The 27149-nt window shown below is 37.9% G+C and overlaps 1 protein-coding gene and 1 long non-coding RNA gene across 2 annotated transcripts in view; one reads left to right on the top strand and one right to left on the bottom strand.

Annotated features, from left to right (window-relative positions):
- Positions 1 to 25972, top strand: part of LOC131073504 (NADPH:quinone oxidoreductase) — a 30724-nt gene extending 4752 nt beyond the window's left edge. The window contains exon 3 of the mRNA XM_058009947.2: positions 25503 to 25972. Coding sequence (XP_057865930.2) covers positions 25503 to 25816 — 314 coding nt within the window. The 3' untranslated portion in view covers positions 25817 to 25972. The remainder of the gene's footprint in view (positions 1 to 25502) is intronic.
- LOC131073505 (uncharacterized) lies at positions 965 to 25508 on the bottom strand. Its single transcript, XR_009112886.2, has 2 exons — positions 25359 to 25508; positions 965 to 1487 (listed from the first exon to the last, which is right to left on the bottom strand). It is a non-coding gene; the product is annotated as an uncharacterized LOC131073505 (long non-coding RNA).
- Positions 25973 to 27149: the final 1177 nt, after the last annotated feature.

The raw sequence follows: 27149 nt of genomic DNA, 5'->3' as shown, positions 1-27149 counted from the left end.
CAATTGTGGTTGGCTTCATTCAAAAGTCAAATTGGTTATGATTGCAGGCAGATTTGGCTTCTTACAGGGCAGATATGTTGTAGGTTTTCTTATTTACTGTTATTGCTGTTAATTTTCTGTGGCTTGGAGGCCTCCTTTCCCAAACACACAGCTTGCTCATTAAATTGGTGCCATCTTCTACTGTTTGGGCGTCTTATTATTAAATAAGAGCATATCTGAATTGTTTCCTGAATAAAAATCAGAACTTTGTAAGTTGCTGATTTAAACTTTTCATTTCAATAAATTGGCTAAGGACCTACGGGTATGCTTCTAAAATCTCCAATTTATTGTTTAAGCTGATTATTTCATGTATTATTTTCAATATGTGTTGAAAATTAAGAAACCCCTTCTGCAACTTTTGTCTATTTCTGAAAGAACATCTTTAATAATCAAAAATACAAAAAAAGAATTACAAATTGCAGCAGGTTGAACAATTGAACCAGCAAGGGTTCATTACATGGTAAGCTCCCAATGATAGGGTCATCCTTAGACCCAAACTTAAACCTCGAGGGTTCATTAATGATGACCCTGCCTATGTATCGCTTTTTTGGGAATCAAAGGCTTTGTAGTTCGCACATCAATGATAAAGAGTTCATCCTCTCCTCTTGTATGAGATCTATGATCTCGTTTTTTACTCATGACTATTAATTACACGTAAGCTTTCATTTCAATTTACTCCAATTACAATAGAATGATAACAAATTGTCATCAAATGTTGGTTCCATACCAATCATTAGTGTACAAGCACACACAAAACCACATAATGGTTGATTTCATTCCAAAATCCTATTCATACAGTGATTAGCTCAAACATACATCACTTATACATAGAGTAACTAACTCATAAACAAATCCCAAGTACAAAAATGATTAGCTCATACACATCACAAATACATAAATATCTAGCTCATACACACATCACAAGTAGAATAATAACTAGCTTAAGCATACATCACATATATCCCATGTGAACAATTCACACATGCATCACATATTTACATGAACAATCGGCACCATGGAAGCAGATACAACCTATTGTATGCATCATTCCAATACCCAGTTCACTAAGACAGAAGCTCATAAGCAAATCCCATCTGGAAAAGGAAGGTTGATACATCCCATACTACACTACGAGTCCCATCCCTTTCCCAATCCATCATCATCTATTACAACAATCAAGCATCCCATACTACTTGATGTCATCACTAGCAAGGACGTCAATATAACAACATGCACAATATTCAAGACCATTTACACAAGTACACAATGACTAACTAACATATACCTAGTGATTGATTGACACACACACTATAAGTGATTAACACCTACTCTTTTAGTGCATTCCAACTAGAAGGGAATGTTGGTGCATCCCATGTTACACCGCAAGTCTCATCTTTTTCCTCAGTCATTTGGACTAGCCATGATGATGGGCAAGTATCCCTTACTATCTGCAATTATCATCAAATTCACATATGCTCGTTAATAAGATTCCTACAATCCACTGAACCATTGCATCATATGTCATTGATTATTGGATACATCATATGTGAGATCTTGGAATATTCAAAAGCATTACATGCTTCAAATATTCCTAATTAGTGACAATCTCTTAAAGCAAGATATAATAGGTAAAGGCAGTAATAATTGAATATAACAGTTCTTGAAAGGTCAATAGCATACTATCATCTGAGTAAACAAAGATGGTCACTAGTCATAAGTAAATATAACAGTTTTAAAAAGGGCAATAACAAATCACATTCTCTATGTAAATACAAATGGTTAAGAGCAAGAAGTAATAATTGAATATAATATTTCTTAAAATGATAGTAACAAACTATAATCCCGAAATATATAGAGATGGCCAAGAACAACAACTACCAACAATAGCCAAACTATTTTTGCTCAAAATTCTTTCCAACTAAAAAATTATATACATATAATCTTTATCTCATTCAAAAAATTGTTGATTATAAATCAATCAATGATCCTTGTTGATTTATTCCCACAAAAAGTTAACCATGAGATAACCCCCTAATGGAAACTTTCATGTGTGTTTTATGTACTATGCAACACAAAATAAAATATCTTGAACAAAATCCTCCCAAGTGCTAAACTGTGTGATCAAATGGGATGACTCCAAAGTTCCGAATGTCAGGTCTTGACTTAGTCTTGGATAGACTCAGTGTGTATGATGTGATTTTGTTGGAATCACAAGGGGACTTAAGTTGATACTTGAATGCTTGAATGCTGTTGGAACATGGAATCTAACTTGACTTGAAAAAATGGTAAAAGGATAAAGGGTCGAGAAAGTTAATCTAATCCTAAGAATGTAAGAAACTATGAATGATTTAGTGAAATTCAACTAGACTTTGCCTTGCACTAAACTTCACAAAGTTCAGTGCAATCTCCTAAGGTAAGTGTATGATGTTCAAATTACTACTAAGGACATAGACACCATCAAGACGATGCATGTCAATGAGCAAGTAGCAATTGAAGTTAAGCTTATAAAGAGTTCAGTTGACCATGCAAGATAATTCACAATAAGCAAAATACTAGTAGTATAAAGATAATAATTCTACCATTAACCATTCACAATAGCTTCTAGCTTCCATCCATCTAATCAACACCATCTAACATGAGGATATAACAAGAAACCATGCAATTATGTAGAAGAAACAATGCATTCCACCATATCTCCAATGAAAAGGATGTTTATTTACAAGTTTGGCAACAATTTCTGCCTTCCCCTCCTACTCTACTTTTAATTGCTAGCTGCTATTGAACTATTGACCTGCTATTGATCCACTATTAACCTTTATTAATGAAATAACTGAGCCTTGTATAGATAGGCTTTTACAATGAGTGGCTTAGATTGATTCACAGTCAGTGGCCAAGATTACCAAATGGAAACCCTAATTAGGGTTTGTTACACCCATTACATAGCATTTAATGCTTGACCAATGATAAAATTAAAGTAAATAGGACACATCTCCTCCTTTGAATTTCAACCGATAGATGATGAGGGTAGGTACATCAAACCTTGTGCCCACATGTGGTAGTTATCCGCCTTATTGGATGAGTCAGGGGCATTGAATCTAGACACCTTAAATTTGAATGGTGTGATAGGGTAGGTGATGACTAGGTGCATTTTAACCATTTGCTCCTTGTAACTCATCACAAGTGTTTACTGTTTCATGATGTTGATTTTGATCTTGCGATAATGAATCTTCATTCTTCCTCCTTGTCATTTTAAGACACCCTTGGTCCATTTTTGATAACCGCTTAGAGATATGTTCCTCGAATAACGCTGCCCCAATTGATCAAGGACAAAACCAATGGAATCTTGAAATGTTAAGTGTTGTCTTGTCGGGAGTTAGGTTCCAAGCTTTTCCCTTCTTGACCTCGGAATCCCAGAAACCCCAGGTTCCAAGCCTTTTCCTCATGACCCCGGAATCTCAGAACCCCCAAGTTCTAAAGCCTTTTCCTCATGACCCAAGAATCCTGGAACCCCCAGGTTCCAAGCCTTTTCCTCATGACCCAGGAATCCTAGAACCCCCCGGTTCCAAGCCTTTTCCTTCTAGACCTCGGAACCCCGAAACCCCCAAGTTCCAAGCCAATAAGAAAATAAATTAAAGCACTTGCAAACAAGAGGCAGACACATAACACAACGATATACGAGGAAAACCCACGATAGGGAAAAACCTCGGTGAGAAATGTTGCTGGAGTCTACTGCTCCAATCCAACCTCACAATGGAAAACTGATTACAATATGTTTTAGGGCATTGTTGATGTGTATTTTGTACACGACCAAACAAAGAATAAAATACCTAAAAGGTACCTTATCCTCTCTTGAACAAAGTTCCCGACTGCTAAAGATCTCGCCGAAGGATCAGTCGAGGCAACTCCAAGGTTCTGTTTTGTAGGATCTCTACTCGTGGATAAGCTCTTCGTGGTATGATGTGATTTTGCTAGAATCACAAGGGGACTTACACTCAATGACCTAAACGTCTAATTTGCTGGAATCACAAGTCCTATTAACTAACTGGAAGACAAACAAATTACAAAAGATGCAGGGTTCAGGACGTCTACTCTACTACCTAGAAAGCGAGAAAATGGATGAATGACTAGGTGGAGTCCTACTGGGCTGGGTCTCACCATCAGGTTGAACAATTCAACACCAACTCAGTGCGATCTTCTAAGGGATGCTTCCAATATGTTCAAATCGTACACCATCTGACAATGATCACCATTCAAGATAATGCATGAACAATAGACGTGTAACGACTTAAGATTAAGCTCATTTTATGCCAGTTGACCACGCAGGGTGCACTTACCATTAGTAAGAGGCTAGTGGTATGGACTAGACAGATTCCACACAGGTGCATTCAACAATTTTCTTCACTCAATTTAATCATCTATCATCAAAAATGAAGATTCAACAAGAGACCATGCACATTGCAAAGAAACAACATATTCCACCATATCTTCAATGAAAAGAAGTCTTTACAATTAAGGCAACAATGTCTTGCCTTCTCTTCTTAATCTACTCTAATTGCTATTCTACTATTCTGACCTCTATTACTAACTATTAACTATTAGTTATTATTGACTAACTATTAGCCTTTACAAATGAGGAGCCAAGGCTTATATAGCGCCCTCAATACAATTCAATGGCTCAGATCACTTTGAGATCAATGGCCGAGATTTTACAATGAAACCCTAATTAGGGTTTGTTACAACAAACTTAATTCTGACCAATGAAATAATTGCATTATTTGGACACATGTCTTCTCTGGAATATTCGACCAATGGATAGCCGAGGTAGGTACATCGAAGTTAGTGCCATCTTTGATGAGTCAGGTACATTGAATCTGGACATGCTGAAGTGGACCAACCCGACTGGAGGAGTGATGACCGGGATGCCACCTTGTCTTTCCTTCAAATGTTGGACTGGAAGAGGTCGTCCTTGATGAGGCTAGGCTAGAGAAGGTCGTCCTTGTTGATGCTGGGCTGGAGAAGGTCGTCCTTGTTGATGCTGGACTGGAGAAGGCCGTCCTTGATGATGTCTGCTCTTCTTTCATCTGCAAAACAAATCAAGAGATGATTAAGGACCATAATAAATTCATTTCAACATAGCATTTCCTACCTTAAATCATCAACAAGAAGATATCAAAATGAAGTTTGCTTAAGATTCTTTCCAAGGACAGGCTCCATAAGAATTTCACCCTAGACCCTTTGGAAGGGTCAGGAGCGAATTTTGCATTCCTGGCTCAAATTCTTCTCACCTTGTGATCATACTTGCTTAGATACATGCCCAAGGACGTCCTCATTCTCAACCAACACCAAGCTTGATGTAAATTTGGGGCAAAAATGGAGGTTTTAAGAATTTCGCTCTGAACCCTTTGGAAGGGTCAAGAGCGAAATTCAAGCTTTAGGTCTTAATTCCTCATCTCCTTCACTTCAATTCATCCTACAGGGCAAAGAAACATCATTTCAACCTCAACTACGCCTTAGGACTCAAAGTCTTGACTTGACACAAGGAGAAAATAGGGATTTTGATGAATTTCGCTCTGGACCCTTTGGAAGGGTCAGGAGCGAAATTCCAATTTTAGCTCAAAATTCACATTTTTGAAGGTGAAACATCCTTCCAAGGCATTCTAAATAGCTTCTATCACCCTAGTATAGGCCTGACTTAGCACAAAATTTGGAGAAAAGGATGGTTTTAGTGTTTTTCGCTTTGGACCCTTTGGAAGGGTCAGGAGCGAATTTCTTGTTTGTAGCTCATTTTTTCATCATTTCAACTTCAATCCACCTCACAAGGCAAGGAAACACTTTTTTTGAGTCAAACCAGATTTCACAATATATTTCCAACACAATTGTCTGTGTCCTCCTTGTCCATTTTCATGCTCCAATGACACATTCCATGCATTCCTCCTGAATCTCCTTGTGCGTATAACATGGTGTGTTATATGATGCTGCAACAACACTTTTGTCAACCTGTTTATCTGATCTCTCCACTGTAATTTGTCTGATCTCTACACTGCATCTTCTCAGTTGTTGACATCAATGACAATCTAATGCCAACACCCCCAAGTTCCAAGCCTTTTCCTTCTTGATCCCGGAATACTAGAAACCCTGGGTTACAAGTTTTTCCCTTAATGACCCCAAAATCCTGAAACCCCCAGGTTCCTGACTCCTATCCCCTTGTGGCAGGAGTTAACGTCTGACTTCCAACAACTTGTGACACTTTCGAATGATGTGATCAACACTAAAGGTTCTTAATGCTCCACCAACCCCTGCAACTTGTCTACTTTCATTTGTGGAGCTACAGGCGCATTTAATGCTTTTTGTAGGATTATCGTCAGGTGGAGTCTAGGGCCATGCTTATCATGGTTACTTGATGGCCTTCATGTCAGGTCTACATGCTCTGACTTTGGAATGTCAAACAATCCACCTTCTAGAAGTACTTTTCTTCTTGGGATTGCCTTGTCAAGGAATGGCCAGGTTGCTTGCACACACACTATGTCAAGTTTGTCCACTTCCCTGCCTTCCCTAATTGATATCCTCCATGCACATCAGGGTCAAGGTTTCCCCTCCTTGACCATTGGTCTCTCCTCTGCAACCAGTTTGCTATATATAGGCTATTAAGCCTCATTGTAAAGGGTTCTCTTCCTACTGGCTTGAGCTACTCTTTTCTCTTTTACTTCTCTTGAAGATTTATACATTTTCTTGCATTTTCGCAACTGTAAGTTTGGCCATTGGCTTGAGAATGAATTGAAATTATCATTCTTGCCTTCCTTCAACTTATGCATGTTGTGTATGTTTTTTTACCTTCATTGTAAGTGTATGTTTACGTATATGTTGAGTTAACTTGTTTCTGAGTGTGACTTGTGGGAAAGCTTCTCCCCTTTTGACATTCAATAAATTCTAACCTCCATATATACGTTTGGGATCATTCATGCAACTGAAGTTTGTGCATCTCCAGGGTATTTCAATTGATTCTTTGTGTCATTTCAAGGTGGGGAGAGGAACATCTCTTATCTTGGTGCATCACCTCCTTTCATTTTAGCATTTCTTTCTTCTCTTTTCCTCTGCAAGCTGTTAGGATAGGTTTAGAAGTAGAATTTGGAGTGTTGAGTTGTTTCAACACCTACACTTAGATTGTGAAGGAAGTTGGCCTTCTCTAGAGATTCAACCCAATTGCACAAGGCTTTGGGGTTGCTTCCATGTTTCACGAGGTTGCTAAGTTGATAGCTCAGCAAGGGTGCAAACTTTTGTGACAATAGTTTCTAGCACGCTTGATGGGACAGGTTCTTCGTCAAGCTAAAAATTGGTGCGTTTCTCAGTACACTCAGCCTTCAAGAGGCAAATTTCAAGCACTTGGCGACTTTGTAGTTCAACAAAATTGGTGACCCTGCTAGTATGTGTCCAGCTCTCTGATTGGAGCAGACCTGTTACTCTTATTTGCAACATCTTTTAAATAAGCTTTGGCCTTCTCTATGCCACTATCATGGAAAGATATTATGAGCAGCGCCCTTTTCCCCCTCCATTTCATGAATATGCAAGTTATTATCTGCCTCCTTGCCAGCAATATCAAACTAGGACTGCTCCTAGTTTCATTCCAAACAACCTTGCTACAAAAACAAGTGGGTAGTTTTCAAACACTTACCACCCAGCCACCCCTACTCAACCTTCTTGGCATCCATCATATGCTTATCAATAACCCCAAGATGCCTCTTTTGCTCCCATTCAACATCTAGATCCTTGTAGCCAACATCAAAATGTGAAAAGTTTAAAAGACATCAACATTAGAAGTATGATGCTGAGCTTCCAAGAACAACTCAAGGACATCGACCTGGAGCAAGAGAGCTACCTACAACAAGTTCAACTTGCTCATCAAGCTTAGCTCCAACAACAACATGAAGAGGCACAAAAACAACAACATGAGCAGTTCCTCGCAAAGCAGGTTGTTGTCCGTGAGGAACAAATTAGACAATTAGTAGCTCGGGAGAGGCAGCTCATGCAGGAAGAAAAATCCACCCCTAAGGTGCCCAAGTTTAAAATTTCAAGTTTCAGACAGGGGGCACTCACCATCTAAGCCTTCAATTGAACCTCCAGAATTAACATCCCAAAATTTAGAGGCTCCCAATCTACTATCTCATAGAGGTGCCCACCTCAGGGGTTTTTTTCTATGCAAGAAATTCAAACATCTCATCATCAAGCTCAGCTCCAACAACAACATGAAGAGGCACAAAAACAACAACATGAGCAATTCCTCGCAAAGCAGGTTGTTGTCCGTGAGGAACAAATTAGACAATTAGTAGCTCGGGAGAGGCAGCTCATGCAGGAAGAAAAATCCACCCCTAAGGTGCCCAAGTTTAAAATTTCAAGTTTCAGACAGGGGGCACTCACCATCTAAGCCTTCAATTGAACCTCCAGAATTAACATCCCAAAATTTAGAGGCTCCCAATCTACTATCTCATAGAGGTGCCCACCTCAGGGGTTTTTTTCTATGCAAGAAATTCAAACATCTCAGCTTCCCTTGCAATTTTTTTCACCCACTCAACCCATTTGTCCAAATACTATTTCGCTCTTCAAGGGTAGACCTGTTAAATGGAGAGTTGATCGCGCCAATGAGCAGAGGAAGGGGGAGGTGATGCCTGACATTTGTCAGCTCTCACACGCTTGCAAGGATGTAGCATCAGGTTTGTTTCGCTCTTCAAGGGCAGACCTGTTAAATGGAGAGTTGATTGCGCCAATGAGCAGAGGAAGGGGGAGGTGATGCCTGCCATTTGTCAGCTCTCACACACTTGCAACGATGTAGCATCAGGTTTGTTGCATGAGGTGATTGAAGACAATCACTTGTAGGGTATCTCTATCCAAGCAAAAAGTGACAACGAAGAAGAGGATTTATTCCTCTTATTTGATGAGCCTCCTTTCTTCTTTCAGAATGAGGAAGAGGACGTGCCTACAACTGATGAGGTCTCGGATCATCAGCATATTGAAGTCAAGGACGTTGAGGACCTGCAACATGAGCATGAGACTGAACTCGAGGTGGAGGAGCATGAGGACAGTTTTTTCTTGGAAGATGAAACGGCTGACATGCATAGGGGTGTTTCTCAACCTATGCATAACGTCACAACAGAGCCTACGTTCCAAAAGGAGGAGCTTAATACTTCTCCCAATAATCATAAGGACTATTGTGATGTGAGGGTGTTTCCCAGCATGGAGCGAGACATGGAGGAGATTGATGAAGATCAATTATGGGATGAGTTGGAAGTTTTTTGCTCATCCATCCACATTCGATCATCATCTCCTCAACTGGAAAAGTGCCATGAGCAACAACAACAAGAGATTCACATGTCATCAAACGAGTCATCAACGCCAGCCCCTGCCAACCAACAAGATATCAAGGCAGCTAAGAACAATAGTAAGTTCAATGTTTTTTGCTTGAACTTTGAATTTTCAAGAGGGTGTCCAATCAGGCATCTAGCTCAAATTGAGATCTGTAAGTCGTCCCTAGTCATGCTTACCTTTGAGCATGAAGTTGAGCGTCAAGGAGAGCAGTTTCAGTTCGCGCATTCATCTCAAGAAGATAAAGTTCAAATGTGGGTGAGCTTCCTTATTCCCAATCTTTGGGAGGCATCCCAACAGCGTGTTGGGTGCCTATCATTTTTCTTTTCCTGGTTGGTTGTCAACAAACATGAAGAGCATCAAAAGCTGGTCAAGAAAGGCAACTATTTTGATAAGCCAATCAATGGCTTTGTTTAATTTGCTTTCCATATAAAGCAATGCAAATATTAGATTAGAGGTTGTATTGCTCTCGTAAGTGCTTTTGCACTTGCTACATCCTCCTTAAGAGAATGTATGCTCTAGTTCGTAGCTTTCCTCCAAGTGTTGGCACACGCATGTTTTGGGTCCTTCAGGTGACTCAATGCTCAATGGATATGCTTGAGGCTTCTGGATTCCATGCTTAGCAGGCAAACATCCCGTAGAGGTCGCCAAAATGTTGTCATTTTATGACACCCTTGATCCATCAGTGAGAACCGATTAGAGATATGTTCCATGGACTAGTGTTGCCCCAATTGATCAAGGACAAAACCAATGGAATCTTGAAATGTTAAGTGTTGTCTTGTCGTGAGCCAGGTTCCAAGCTTTTCCCTTCTTGACCCCAGAATCCCGGAACCCCCAAGCTCCAAGTCTTTTCCTCATAACCCCGGAATCGTGGAACCCCCAGGTTCCAAGCCTTTTCCTCATGACCCCAAAATCTCGGAACCCCCATGTTCCAAGCCTTTTCCTCATAACCCCAGAATCCCGAAACCCCTAGGTTCCAAGCCTTTTCCTTCTAGACCCCAGAATTCTTGTTGTCCTCATTTTTGTTTTCAAAAATGATGGATCATTACATAAAAAATTTGTCAAAAAATGAAAATTTTACTCTATGGCATGCTTCCCAATGCATAATTTCGCCTTACCCTTGTACTGGACTAATCCTCAATCCATCCTCAAACCACGTTTCAAATTTCATCGCATTCTGAGTTTGTTTGCTATGTTTTTCCTTCAATTTCAAGTTTTTTCTCCATGTCTGCAAGTGGGAAATTTTCCTTAAGTTGCAAGTTTTATGTATTTCTCTTGTTTTAGTGTTGTAAGGAAATTTTTAGTTAATTACAAGTGCACTTTATGAAAAATAGAATTTGTAACTTACTTTTTATTTCCCCCTTGTTGCTTTTTGGCTTTTTAGTTATTGTAGGAACTTTTTGGACATATTACAAGTGAACTTTAAACTATAAAGTTTAAATAAAACTTGTAATTCATTTAAAAAGTTCCATTTAAGTGATTTTAAGTTCTGGTAGGGGTTTTTCTACTCCGTTACAAATTTTATAAAGTCACTTTAAATTGTAATAGGGATTTTATTTCCCTATTACAAGTTTTATTTTTAAGTTATTTTTGTGACTTGTAAAAGGAATTTTATTTTCCCTTTACTAGTTTTTTGTTGAGTTGTTTAAAACTTGTAAAGGGAGTTTTATTTCCCTTTTACATGCATTTTAAACTTCTTGTTTGCTCTCACAAACCCAATTTTGCCTTGCGCATGAAAAAGTGAACATTTTTAACTTGCAAATAGGTGAAAGAAACCCGATTTCTTTTGTTCTATGCATTTTAAACTTGTCATTCCTCCTCAAGAACCCGACCAACAATATTGGAGGATTTAGTTGACAATTTCCAATGATTTTTGTGGCTAGATTCAAGGAGGAAGAAGGCGTTTAGGTTTCTTTGCTACTTTCATGCATTTCTCAACTCCTTACATGCCATTTGGAGGACGTGTTCGCTGGTTTTAATGCCTTCAAACAGCAAAACACGTGCTTGTAGAAAACCACGATTTTGCTCCTTGGAATGCCATGAATCTTACTTCTTCCAAATCATTTTTGCATGTCTTGCTTAGGTGTGGGGTTTGAATACTTCTCTTGACCGATTCCTCATGCTTTGGATGGGTGTTTTGATCCATATGGCATTTTGGCAAAAACGTGGCTAGGGTTTGGAGTGTGGTTTATTGTCTATTTAAGAGATTTTCGTGCTTCTTTCAAGGATTGCTTCTTGCTTCTTGGAGGACATTTTGATTGATCAAGGTATGTTCTTTTCCTTTCTTCTTTGTTTTCATTTCTTGTTTTTGGTTTGTTTTGATTTCCTTGGTCAATTTGTATATATGTCAGTTTTGTTAGTTCTTGCCTAAAATCGGTTTTGTGAGAGATTTTCCCCTTTGTTCCAAGTTTGCAAAGCAATTTGTGAATTGCATTGTCTTTCCCCATTTTCCCTCTTTACTTGCATTCGGGATTTAAAAACCCGATTGCAAATAAGATGAAAATAGTTGATCTTCCCCTTTGATTGGAAAATCTTATCCATTTTTTTTGGTGAAATTCCAAGTTTCTAAGTTGGAAAATATTCATCGTTTCAAAATCAAGTTTTTAAAATCTGATTACAAGTTAAAACTTCTTCCCATTTTCATAAAGATGATCTTCCCAAAATCTTTCCATTTTCATCCATACTCATTACCATCATCCGTACCTACCATTCCCGCCATTTCCCAAATGTCAAAATCTCATTTTTCACCCACTTCTTCATTTTCTTTTTTACAAGTACACTTGCATTCGAGTTTCAAAAGTCCGATTGCACATTTGTTTTTTCCCACTTGTATACTTGTAAAACATTCCCCAAGATCCGAAATTGGTCAAAAGCCAAGTTTCAAGCATCCTTATTTATTTCCCATCTTCCTCTCACAAAGTTGTGAAGTGCAAGGGTTAAAATTTTTCCCATTTGAAGAAGAGAAGATGATAGTTGCAGCTAACCTTGATGTTGCTTTGACACTTTTAAGTCTTCATCGCAGTGTACCAGGTTGTTCTTCAATGTCAGTTTTACCATCATCTTCCGTTCCAAAGAAGATGAAATATAAATTTGATAAGTACAAGAATGAGGTTTCTCCTTCACAAGTTTCCTCTACTATGGATCATATCAAGGATACGGAAATAGGCATGTTGACATGTCAAATTTCATCAAAAGGGTGGAGGATCCGCAAGATAGTAATATGCAACGGCTGTTGGATAGCCACATTCACCATGCTTCTTCTTTTTCGATGGCTGCCCTAGAGCCTAAGTTTGTTCTTGCTTGTGCTCATCATTTTGATTATGAGACAAGAACTATCAGAAATGATGATGGGGAGGCAATAATCCATCTTGATGTGGATACTATTGACAAAGTTTTCAGAATACCGTCAGCACCTATGTATATGGAGATTTCCAAGGATAGTGCAGCTGATTATCATGTCAAGAGGGAAAGGGATTGCAAACGCCACATTAACAGGTGGATTCATGAGCTACGTACCACTTTCAAGTGGGAAATTTGAGACATCATTACTCTTCTCAGCAAGATGTTGGGTCTAGAGCATTCTGATGTATCAATTTATCATGTTCATAAGGCAGTCCCATCACATCTCATGGGGAGAAATTATTAGTGATGCCTTGTGTGAACAACTTGCAGCAGTCCCTACTACCATGACATTCTATATAAATTCATATTTAGTGTATTTAGCAGCATCACTTAGACATTTCCTTGGTCTTTCTACCAAGGGTGATCGCTCGCTTATACCTGTGTGGGAGTACTATGATCAGGTGCCTTTGAGACTCAGCAAATTACATTTCAGAAGGGTTCAGGATGCATTCTTTGGTTATTTCATGTGTCGGTTTGATAAGACTCTAAAGAATAGAAGAGTATCAAACGAGGCATGGGAAAGAGTGAATGAATATGCTTGCTTGTTCCTTCAACTCCCAACTTTCACTTACATGAGAGTTGGATGTTACAGCGGGCAGCCGTACATGCTCCTAGATACTCAACTAATAAGATTATTCTTATGGAGTTGGGAAGACATATCATGGTTGTTCATGCACATCAATCTGTCAAGCATAAGGTTGGGATGGGGATTTCTACAACTAACCTATTGAAGATTGGCCGGTATTCCCTTGTTGCATCCACCAAAGCCAAAGCTATGGAGACCAAAATGTGGGAGATAGAACTCAAAAGGTTTAAATCAAGAGCAGATTTTGACTACCAAGGTATGAAGGAGAGAATCAAAAAGCCCTTCATACATGTGCATCGCATAGAGGATATTTGGGTGGATCTTCGTACAAAAAAGGAGGTTCATAAGATGGATTATTGCAAGCTCACCCTTGAACAGATTATTGATTTGAACTTGATGGACATTCCACAAGGAATGATTGATGATGGGAATGTGCTTGATCCAAAATATGTTTCACGAAGAGTTGATGAAGCTCCACTTCCATTAATTCAATGGTCACACAAAGGATGCACTTCCATTCTTGAGAGATTTCAGCCTATCCTAGCTAACACCAACACTTGGTTCAAAGGTAATGGTGTTAGACTCATCAAGATCAAGGTTGGAAGAGAAGATGATTCTACAAGACCCCTCTGACGCAAGTTTGAAATCAAGATAGATAACAAGGAAGGTGCATCATCTTCGGGCACAAGAATCAAGTTGCGGGTTAGTCAGGCGATGGTACTTCCTCCTAAGGAGGCGGCAGTTCGTGAGAAGGAGAAATCCCAGCTTCACATTCATGTGATTGATCCTGAAGATCCAGAGGAAGAACAACAGTCAAATGATGCTCCTAAGTCACTAACTTCGGAGTCACCTCATGAGGTTCCTTCCTCAATCCCCATGAAGCTACCTTTATCTCCTCCTGACACAGTAGTGGATGAGTCTCCTCAGAATGTCGTTCCCATTTCAGCAGTTGAGCCACCTCTTGATCATCAACAAGAGAGTTTGTTGGAAATCTTCGAGGATACTCCTGCATGTATTCATTTGTCAGAGATTGATACCTCTGCTTCCAGCTTTGAGGAGTTTATGAAACAATCTTCATGCCCTTTGGTTACTGAGCAAGCCATGGTTGCTATCCAGACAGATACTTCCCCCAGGATGACCACGATTGTTCAAACAGAAACTGCTTCTCCTCTGCTTTCAGCTACTACTGAAGAAGAGCTAATGGCTTTACCTCCATGGCTCAGTTCTTTCACTCCCAAGAGAAAGAAGCAAGAAATTTCTCCTGATGTCTTTGATTATCAGCAACTTAAGCAATCTAGGCCTAAGGTTGCTAAAAGGGCCAAGACAATCTCAAGGGTAATTATTGACAACAACAAGATGAAGGTGGCTGAAATTGTTGAACCTCTTGTAGACAAGCCACATGAGAAGATGCAAGTTGCTGATTACAAGGTCACAAGGGTAGAGTTGGGTAAGCAAACACATGAAGTAGTCAAACATGATGCCCAGCAGTCCGTAGCTTCACTAGTACAGCGATATGATGAACTTCTAGCCAAGAAAGACAAGCTAGAAGAGGATAGGCAACTTGTTGCAGCTATTCAAAAGATCACCAAATTTGCTAGTGAAGGGAGCAATCCTTCAAGTTCTTCCGATCCGCAAGAATCAATTCAAGGAGTTGAGAGAGTTGCTCAAAAGGTACAAGCATTGGAATCTTGGGTGGATTAGCTTCATGATTTATGTGCACAGGTCTTGCAGGAGGTTTTTCAAATGATGGTCAAATTGAAGACCATTGAGAAACAATTGAACCAGGTTTCTGACGCTTTCAAACAGAACTTGGAAAAGGTAGAAGATAGCTTGACAGCATGGCTCAAGGTTCCCCAACAAAAGTTGAGTGTTCTTCTAGAACATCGAGTTATTCTTTTGAGGGTTGTGTATCTAGAATACCAGGAGCTCTTGGAGAACAAAGCCCTTGTTCTCAAGTCACTTGTTGAAGACATTGATGATTCTATGAGACTGTGATTGGAAGTATTCAAGGATATTGTTTCTCGTTGTGAGAAAGCTTCTTGCAATACCATGGATCACAATGGAGAATTATTATCAGAAGAAAGGTTTCTCTCAGATCTACAGTTGAAGATTCATCATGAGTGGAGGAGTGAACCATTTTCAACTGCATCTATTCAAGCTTTGGTTGCCTATCAAGTCTTCTTGCAGGAAATTCAATCTTCCTTTGAGAAGAATAATGCCACAATCCTTCTTTGCAACGATGTTATTGTGAAAACCATGATCGTGGCAAAAAATACCCATGAACCAAATCCTAATGAGCTGCAAATGATCATCCAAAAGTTCAAAGGATTCATGTCTTCACATGCTGCAACCTAAGTGTTTTTCAACATGTAGTTGCATTTTTCAGAATTGTAATCTCTTAGTTGTAGTTTCTCTTTTAACATGTTTACTTGTAAAAACATTTTGTAAATTGCAAGTTAAGTCATTACTTGCGCTTTTGTAATTACATGTAGACGAGTTACAAGTCAATTTAGAATAGGACTTGTGACTTTGAATAAGTCATAGTTAGTTATTGAATAAGAGTTATTGAATAAGTCTTGGTGGTTGAGAGAATTTCTCAAGTTAGTTAGGATCCTCCCAACTTTTTCTCAAGACTCCTCCCCTATAAATACTTGAGGGGGTCTATTGTAATTTTTATCTTTGGAAAGCAAGCAAAAACTCTACCAAATTTGCAGCAAAGAAGACTTTGAGCTTTTACGTGTAAATTGAAGAATTGAAAGAAATAGAAAAAGATTACTCAAGTGTTGAGTCTTTGTGCTACATTCTTGAGTTTGTATTCCATATTATCTTTCTTGCAAGTGTTTCTTTGAGAGCTTAATCGAATTTGATTTGCAATCTTTGTGCTGCAAGTATTGGAGGTTAATATAAATTAGAGTAAACATTCTTCTAGGAAGAGTTGTAAGACTTTGTGCTTACACTTGTTCTTGAAAGAGAATAGAAATAGATTTTGCGATAAGAAATAGTTGTGAGTCTTTGAGCTCATACTTTGTGCTGCTATAATTTGTTCTTGATATTATTAGCATAGAAAAGGGTAGATAAGACTTCGTATATTCAAGTCTTTGAGCTTGATATTGTTATCTCATCCCGAAGGAAGTGACGGAAGTCTTTGAGCTTTCAGGAAACTTCATTTCCTTTCTCTCATCTTATTTCAAAAAGTTGTTATTGCTGTTCTAAGTTAACTTGCTATCACTTTTCTGTGGAGAGAAAAGGATATTGGCTTTCTTGAAGAAAGAAGAAAGACTATTGTCTCATCCTATTTAGTTTTAGATTAGATATAGAAGGGAGAGCCTTCCCTTAATTAGGAGAGTTTTACTCACACAATGTGGTTGAAGCCACAATTTTGTATATTTCCCCAAGTGTACAAAACTTTCAACCAACAATCCTGAAACCCCCAAGTTCCAAGCCGTTTTCCTTCTTGACCCTGGAATCCCAAAACCCCCAGGTTCCAAGTTTTTTCCTTTTTTATTGGCATTCATCAAACATCTCAATTCCTATGACTGACCTCCACACTTACCCCTATTGTTTCCATCTTTGATGATGATGATCAAAATAAATGATCATCATATATTGTCCATTGCTAAGGCATTGAAAAGCCACATTGACCTTAATTCCACTTAAAGAGAAAGAAATGACTTGATTACTTCCTGACAACCTAAGGCATTGCACCTCCTCAAGTAAAAGGTTAATAGCTAAAGACACCACTAGACGACTAAACCATGATAACTAACCTAGAAAGCAAGAAAAAGTAGGGGTCCCCATTTGCAATTGGGCAATATGTGAAAACATCACAACATAAACCATAAATGTATGTTCAATGTGTTGTTTATCCACAAGTATCGCATATGCAACCACAGCATATTCTATGACCATGCCACCCCCACAAAGACTCCCGATCAAAGGGAACTATATACTCGGCTAAGGCAAGACAACGAACAAACATGACTCTTATCAGGAGGGTCAAAGTCAAAACCAAAGGGTGCAATATTAATCCGAAAGTTTAACTAGAATAAACACAAGTTGTAATATAAAGTAATTATAACAACTAATACAATAGTCAAGGGAAATATTATCTCCTGTTGCTATAACATCAACACTCCCTCTTAGCTAGGGAGATATCTTTCCAGATACTTGTGTCATGGAGTCTCTCAACATGACACCCACAATGGCTACACCCATTTGTGGAAAGCTCAAAGGTTCATTACGGAGTCCCTCAACACGATGTTGTCATGGAGTCTCTCAACATGACGTCCACCATGGCTACTCCCATGTGTGGAATGCAACACACGAACAAGTGCCCATCATGGAGTCTCTCAACGTGATATCATCATGGAGTCACTCAACATGATGTCCACCATGGCTACTCTCATGAGTGGAAGGGCACAAGTGTCCATCACAAAGTCACTCAACGTGATGTCGTCATAGAGTCTCTCAACATGACGTCCACCATAGCTACTCCCAAAGGGTGGATAAACACAAGTACAAGAGAATCATCACAAAATCTCTCAATGTGATTTCACAATGGCTACTCCCATTAGTGGAAGGAAACACATCGTTGTGGAGTTACTCAACATGACGTCCACCATGGCTACTCCCAGAGGGTGGAAAGACAAGGGCTTTCACCTCAAATTTCTCTATCACAGAGAAAAATACATTAACAAGGGCTTTCACCTCATACTTCTCCGTCTCAGAGAAATATACACTAACAAGGGCTTTATGATGATGTGGTTCCCTTTGAAGCTCCAAGTTATTGCATCAACCCCCTGACCTCCTCGTCCAAGGTTGCTTCTGTTGGTTTGTTAGACTCCCTCTGAATGTAATTTTTGCCTCTTTGAAGAAACTAATCACAATTTGTATAGGTTCTTCCTCTTTGAAGAAGTTGATCGGCTTCTTCCTCAAGGTTCATCTTCAATATCTCAATGATATTACCCACTAAGTACGAAAGTTGTTTGTTCAATTTGATTTTCTCTTGATTTTCCTTTCCTTGCTTGTGTCGAATTACTGGAAGGGTTCAGGGAAGCTGAACTGTTGACATTATTAACCTTATTATGCCTAGTGTGCTTAGACCCCCCATTTGTCTTCACTGATATGGCAACAGCCTCAGGAGTAAGTATGCTATCTGCAGTGGAGACTCCTCCAACAGGGCATCGCTTGACTGGATTTTCCCTTCGGCCTGAGTAGCCTCTTTGCCATTTGGCTTTAGGCCGATTGCAGCAACCAAGGGAATTAGCATATCCTGGTCCTTTAGTCTCATGGCATGCGGACCAAAGCCACCGGAAGATATCTCCTACAAACCATTTGCCAGTGGTAGTACCCTGTCGTACTGAGTAACACCATTTCGAGGGGCCCTTTCAGGTTTCTCACAAGAGCCCTGCTTTCTATCATCATCATCGTGAGTCAACATCATTATTATTTTGCTTAGCTTTGGCCTGCACAATCCAAGGACGCGGGAAGTACAGAGGCCTTTCGGTGGTCTAGAGCCTAGGGCTCACTCTTCGCTACTGGGATTCTTCAATCATTGTATCGAGCTCTTCTTTGTGCGACAAGAAACGACCTTTTCCCGAGCGACTTCCACGGCGGCTTTTGCCTCTTTCGACTCTTCCTCATTGTCATCGCTCTCAATAACAATAACGTTGAAGTTCGGAACGACCTTATTTTCCTCATTTTGCACGCAATTTTCGCGCTCCAAAACGCACTTCTCATTACCATTCTCATTGTCAAGAAGCACGGGGTTCTGTGGCAACCCAAGTTCGAAGTGCGCTCTCTTAACAATGGCAACTACAATGGCTTTTGAAAAAACACACAATGCTATAATCCTCTTTTTATCTCACTCGTAGCAAACTACTCCTCAAATTCACGATCTCTCAAACAATAGAAAGCACCAAAAAATTAATGCCCAATCAATCAATGATCAAGCTAACTATGCTCAAACAAGGCTGGCTAATGATGCCAAGGCACGTCTTATTCTTCTGAATCGACTATCAGGTTGAATCAAGAAATAATTTATTTTTTTTTCATATTCAGATCTGGTTTGGCTAGCTTCTTAGACCAGATTGCAATCCCGAGTGATAAATCGTGGCTTGAAAAAGAAGCATGAACCTCCAAATACAGAAGATCAATGAGAGAGAGATTAAGACCGATCTTTAGACGCCTTCACTGCAGAAGAATCAAGCTTTGGCATCACCATCTCACTCAACTATGAATACTGGTGCTACCGCTTAGGAGAACAAAACAAGTGCTGCAGATGAATCGGAGATATCCCTGAAAGTTCTGAAGAAACTCATGCCACGCCAGGTATCAACTTCAACAAACTCACCTTGCATCAGCAAATAATAACATGGAAACGATTTGTTCTCAACAAGTTTAAGGTTACAGCAGAGAGTGACGTGAAGAGTGCAAATACTTGAAGTGCCTGATTTTTCAGCTTACACGACCTCCAACTTACTCCCGTGGGTTTATTCCACAATATTCCCTTGCAATCACAGGCCTCTAAAACGGTAAATCTGCAACACTATACTTGGGTGGATGCTCCAGTGACACTCGTACACCATCAAGTATACACAAATACTCATAACTCATTAATACTTTTCAATCTCCTGGTCATTATCACTAAATAGCAGGCACAAAATCTATTTTGCTCTGATACCATGTTGTTTATCCACTGGTATCGCATATGCAACCATAGCATATTCTATGACCACGCCACCCCCACCAAGACTCCCGATCAAAGGGAACTATATACTCGGCTAAGGCAAGACAACGAACAGACATGACTCTTATCGGGAGGCTCAAAGTCAAAACCAAGGGGTGCGATATTAATCCGAAAGTTTAGCTAGAATAAACACAAGTTGTAATATAAAGTAATTATAACAACTAATACAGCAGTCAGCGGAAAGATATCTCCTGCTGCTATAACATCAACACAATGGTCAACATTATAAGGTCTATAAATCAACGTTTTGTGGTGGTCTACTCTTGTGGACAAGCTGAACACTCAAATCGGTGATTGGCATTACAAGTAGTCATGGAAACATTCAAAGTTCATTAAATATTACTGTAAGTTGTTTGAAAAATACTTATATTTGAACTGCATTGGAATATATGGGACAAAGAAAACTAAAACTATAAATGCTGACTAGTCATGTTATTTACCTCACTTTATGTGTCTAACAGCGAATGTGCTGGCCATGACTGAAGTTGCAGAAAAATGAAGTCATAATTCAACTCCACCAATGTATGCCTTAACCCATTTCCAAACATGTAAAAAAATATCCGAAATGCATCTCAACAAATAATATCATACTTCCAAAACCCTAATCCCCCCAAAAAAACACAAAACAGAAAAAGAATATGGAATTCAGTCAAATTCATAGTAAATGTGGTTGATGTGTTTTAAAAATGAACTAAGCAATCAACATTAGAAATGTGTCTAGAATAACAAAGAATACACACGAGAAATATTCAATATACTCAAGAGAATACATTTAATCCCTTAAGTTATTGATGCAAGAGATATACTCTATGTACTCAAGAGAACACCCTTTTAAGAATACTTCCCAAAATATCTCAAAATATGAGAGCTAAGACAAATACATTATCTCAGTATTTCACATCATTCCCAATGAAACAATTTGAATCTCTTGTATTAAATTTAATAATACTGAAGAAGGATAAACTCGTAACCCACAAGTAACCCATTTGACCAGCTACAACCCACCACTTACCTTTTTGACCTAATATAACCAGACAAAGATTATGCACATCACATGTCACCCACTCCATAAACCCAATGTATACCATAATATTTGTGGTGTAGGTACATTAACATGCCACCTCCTTAGCATGGTTCGCCATTAAAGTCTTTGAAAAAACTAAACATTGGCAATTTCTGTGAATTGTTGACAATTGTTATCAAGCTTGATTGTCTATCCATCTATATGAGATCTTCCTACACAACGGTCTTCAATGGTGTTGCAGTAGCCATAATTGTTGCTCTTCCAATATCGTGCATGTCTGCTGTTGTTTATTTGATATTGTATATACCCATAGCTGTTCCTTTGGTATCAAGTATCTATGCATGATTGTTGCTTCTCTGTTGCTCCATTACATGCTTCTTTAATTGCTGTCATTCATGGTGATGTGGATATTGATATCCTGCAACCTTTATTAACTCTTCAACTTTTCCTACACATGTTCTTTTGTCATTTGATTTGGTGAAGGGTTTGAGATTCCTTCACAAGCAACCAAGACCTGCTTACACTCTCTTCTGATTCTATCTTATGCTCTTCTTCTTATTATTCCTCAAGCTCTTCATTTTTTGGATGTTGGAGCAAAATTGTGTCCAAATCACATAAAATGCATTTCTTGACCTTGACTGTTTGCTCATCTTATGCAATATTAATGAGGTTACTTTCTTTGTGCTTTTCTAATACCGTGTATGTCAATTGTTGTTGCTTCTTTGTTGCTCAATGAAATGCTACTCTAATTGTTTGCTCATGTTATGCAATATCCTACAAGGTTACTTTCTCTTCCAATACCAAGCCTCACAAATTTTTGCACTCAAAAGTTTTTAAGTTTAACCAAGGATATCCAAGAACAATATCTATGCCATCCATATCTACACCATAATAATCAAAATACAAAACATATTTATCAATAGTAAGCTTCAAGCCTTCACATAATTGAGCGTTCTCACCATATGCCTGTGCCCTACTCCTCACTTAATTTTTTCAATTGTCTTTCAAAGTTAATTTCTTTTTCTTCCACTGTTCCCTCATGACTTCTTGTAGACATCAAGATTGGCAACTTTCTCGAAGTTTCTAACCATATTCAAGAACAATATACAAACGATCCATAGCTGTGGCCCAAAAATTGGAATTCAAAACATATTTGTCCATGGTAAGCTTTCAGTATTCAAAAATTTGAGCCTTCTCTTTATAAATCATATCTGCTTGATGTTCCTTGCTTGAAATGTCAGTTGTATTGCCTACTCATTGTTGATGAAGTTATGCCTGCTGCTAGGATTATTGAGATAATGAAATTCTTCTCTTGAATGAATACATATTTCTCTAACGTTGAAGTTTTTTGTTTGCCAACCAAGTACCTCAACCTTTTTCATGCTTTTTTGATCCAAGTCTGGGGTTTCCTCATCTTTTTCTTCTTCATGAATCTAGTTTTAAGCTTCATTTTGCTCAAGACGATAATCCACTTTTATTTATTTATAAATGCTTCCGTCCTCAACTTTGTCCAATTCAAATGATATATAAGCCATCTTTTACCTAATGAAATCCATTAAATTGAGGATTTATAAAATGTTATTCTTAAAAATAGACTACTATTTTCTCGCATAATAGTTTTCCTTGCATCAAATGCATGCATTCTGATGAATCACCCTTCAATTAAAAGCTATAGTTAATTGAAAGAGAAAATGTAATTGACTGTAATGTCCCCACTTTGAAATACAACTTAATGATAAATGATAATAATAAAATTAAAATTAAAATATAAAAGAATATAATTAAATTTTATTAAATTTTAATTAAGTTAATGAATGGTCAAAGGCATGAAATGAAAGGTTGTGACTCCCTCAAACATGAGATATAAAAGGGAGAAGAGAACCTCATTTGAGGGGGATAATTTCGGAATCAGAGGTGCAGATCTAATTTAAATAAAAGTGCAGATCTGATTGTGAAAGGTTGTGTCCCTTTCAAAGGGGCAGAAATAATTAAGAGTTGCACTCTTTCAAAGGGTGCTGATGGTGAAAGGGTGTGCCTCTTGCCAAAGGGCATACATGATGAAGAGGTGTGACCCCTCCTTCACATTGAGAGATATAAAGGAAAGGAATCCAAGCATCCAGTGAGATCACCATCAATCAGATCAGAACAGAACTGTTATTAAGTTACAGGCAGTAACATCTTTGTTCTTGGTTGGATATATACTTAACATATGAAGCCTGATAATTTTCTTATGCAATTCGGTAGTAATATTAATATAGAATGCAATATGTATGACAGACATACTTAATTTCATATATACCCATAACACATGAATCAGTTGGAGAGAAATAGACTGCACTCAGAATTACATCAACATCAACGTCACAGGCGGATCAGACTTAAAGACATAGACCTTCAGAAAGCCACACCGAAACTGACTGATTGCTTATAACAGCATCTGGGTATGATTACCAGTGAATTCCTTATGCAGATAGAAAACACTTACATTAAGATTGATATGTAGATATATACAGAAGTTCGATCTACACTCTGATCTGAATGAAAAAAGAATTAAAAGGGAGAATACTTTAGCAGAACAGAAAACAATAAAGGGACTGGCAAACTGTTTTCCCTCTAAGAAGATAAAGGCACCCTCTCTCTAACCCTCCCTTATCAATTGAGAATAGTAATCTAGGGCAAGATTTAGGGCTATCCCAAAAGGGAACATTACATTGACATATGATCCAAACTAATCTTAAAATGGTGAAAAATAACACTACTGATTCTTTTTTACTCATCAAGAAAGGTAATTTAAATTTCGCACATGGATTCCTATGATTAAATGAGTGGTATCTAGAAGGGTTCAAATTTTAGAGGATTTGAATTTAAGCGCTTGAAGTTTTTACCTGCAAACCCAAGTTTCAAAGGGTAATCTCGCACATGTGCTTGTGAATTTTTATTTGCCCCTGATTTGATTGTTTTAATGTGAGTCTTATGATTGCTATCCTTTGTCACCTAGCTTAATGCCACACTCAATATATGATTTGGATGCAAGTTTTTATGGCAAAGATATGTTTATAGAGATCAACAAAGTTATGTAAAACTCATTTCCAACTTACATGCTTGTTTAGCATGCCATGTATCATAACGGTTCTCAGATGATGATTACATATTGCAATTTCCTTGGGAAAAAAATCTGCAATATAGAATTGCAGTCTTCTTGAGGACAGCATGTGGCATTTCGTCAGTTACCCACTTCTAATCCCATTCATACCTTGCAAATTTTTTATTTATCTTAATTGATCAGACCTTTGTCAATATTTTTTTGTATGTAGTTGATTGAGCAGCATTTATCAGCTCTTTGTAGAATCCTATGTTGCAAGAAATGTGAGGGGGCGGGTTCTATTTCACATCCTTTGGGTTGCTACCCTTCTGCAATACAATATGTTGGAAATAAAAAACACTCAGACCAAGGATGGATTGATCACAAAGGGGATGGTAACTCAGTGGTAACAGCACTTAAGCAGCAAATGAAAGGTCCTGGGTTTGAGTCCTAGTTAATGGCTCAAGTATCAGAGTCAGGGTATGCTAAGCGCCCCAAGCACCTGTAGTGTGGCTTATGAAAGGGAGTGTTTGAAATAAGCCATGTTTGGACCAACAACAAACTGACCACAAAGGAAGCCAGTAACTAAGTGATAGAGCGTTACAGCAGCAAATAGAAGATCCTATATTCGAATTTTAACTGATCCATGAGCATTACAACAGCAAATAGAAGATCCTGAATTTTTATTTTAACTGATCCATGAGCAAACTCCTCAACACAATAGTGGTGGGAATGTGGGAGAATCATTTTGTTTAAAGGCAATATCAAATGAAAAGCGAAATTTTGAGCAGACTGTGAATAGGTTTAAAGGACTGTTGATAACATATATTTGGTCTCTGACTTTTCATTTTTCAGAACATTCCTAACATTTGAAGGGCAATGATTAAGAGATAGCAGTCTTGACAGGCAGGGGACTAACCATCAAATTTAACCATTGCCTGCAGCCCACAATTCAGGAGGATGCTAGAACCAACCCGCTTAGCATTTTCTTTTCCCATCTTTATGTTCTCGAATCCCCATTTCTTTCGCATTTCAACATTATGTACCATCAGGATTATTACGTATTGTAATTCACAATCATATTTTTAACAAATTGCTAAAAAAATATGAAGCATACATTTACCTGAAACAATTACTAATTTGTTTCTTATGCTCAACCTCATCCAGCTCCGTTTTCTGTTCAGCACCCTCTGCCGTCTCCTAGCCCTGTTTTTGCGTTTGCTTTATAAAAATCTTATGTTTATTGTATATGGCTCCATATTCGCAGGTCCTTTGAAGAATGCCATTGACTGGGCATCCAGACCTCCCAATGTTTGGGCCGACAAGCCTGCGGCTATAATGAGTGCTGGGGGAGGATTTGGCGGTGGACTAGCTCAATACCATTTGAGGCAAATTGGGGTTTTCCTCAATTTACATTTTATCAACAAACCTGAGCTTCGTGTCAGAGCATTTGAACTTCCTGCAAAATTTGATGGTGATGGAAATCTTGTTGATGATAAAGTAAAGGAACAGGTGAAAGAACTTCTGCTATCGTTGTCTGCATTTACTCGCAGAATTCAAAACAGAGTAGTGCTAAGTTAACAGGGCGACAAAGCGAGGCAGGTGGAAAAATCTTCCCCCTAGGGATATTTAATGCATTTAAGGTCTAAATTTGAAAATAAGACATATTTGTTATGAATAAAATTATATATAAACTGAGTATATTTATAAAAACAATTTTATATGACTACGACAGTATGTTTGGAATCTCTATTTTTATATGATAATTTTTTTAAAAAAAATCCGATTGTACTTTATATAAAAAATTAGATAATTTTTTTTAAAAAAAATCTGATTGTACTTTATATAAAAAATACAAATAAATCATACAATCTCAAATATTTTGAATGCACCAAACAATTGTTTTCAGAATGTGTTTATTAAATATTATAGCAATTACATATAACTTTTAAAAAATATATAATGTCTTTCCTTTACCATACTTAATTATAAAACTAGCATATATATCTTCAATTTTAATTTAATCTATATAAACTAAGCCGAGAGATATCCTTCTCGAGGCGCCTCAAATAAATCATACAATCTCAAATATTTTGAATGCACCAAACAATTGTTTTCAGAATGTGTTTATTAAATATTATAGCAATTACATATAACTTTTAAAAAATATATAATGTCTTTCCTTTACCATACTTAATTATAAAACTAGCATATATATCTTCAATTTTAATTTAATCTATATAAAATATTCCGAGAGATATCCTTCTCGAGGCGCCTATTTAGGCACCTCGAGAAGGATATCTCTCAGCGTATTTTATATAGATTAAATTAAAATTGAAGATTTAGGCGCCTCGAGAAGGATATCTCACGGCGTATTTTATATAGATTAAATTAAAATTGAAGATATATATGGTAGTGGCAGTGGCGCTTGGCGACATGGAAAACATAAAATAAATGCAATATATAATTATATAGTATCTTTCTTTTGAATTGAATTATATTATAATATTATTATATTATTATGTGGAGATATATGAAATTTTATATATCCATTTAGATTATTTTTAATAAATATATATGTGTTGCAAGATTAAAGCATATACTAAATGTAAGATTTATATTAGACTTTATTTAATGGTAGTATAAAACATTATTCAATGCTCAATATTATGGTTACAAATAGAGTTAGGGTTAAGGCTAGTATTATAGTTAGAATTAAGGTTTACATCATTGTTAGGGCTACAATTAGGGTTCACATCAAGGTTAGGGTTTGATTTAGGGTTAGGGTTAGGGATAGGGTTAGGGTTAGGGATAGGGTTGGGATTTAGTGTCAGGGTTAAGTTTATGGTTAGGGTTAGGGTTAAGGTTACTATTATGGTCAAGGCTAAGGTTTACATCATTGTTAGGGTTAGGG

This window comes from Cryptomeria japonica, chromosome 1 (genome assembly GCF_030272615.1).
Source record: "Cryptomeria japonica chromosome 1, Sugi_1.0, whole genome shotgun sequence".
Classification (NCBI taxonomy): Eukaryota; Viridiplantae; Streptophyta; class Pinopsida; order Cupressales; family Cupressaceae; genus Cryptomeria; species Cryptomeria japonica.
This window is presented reverse-complemented; position numbering and strand designations above follow the sequence as displayed.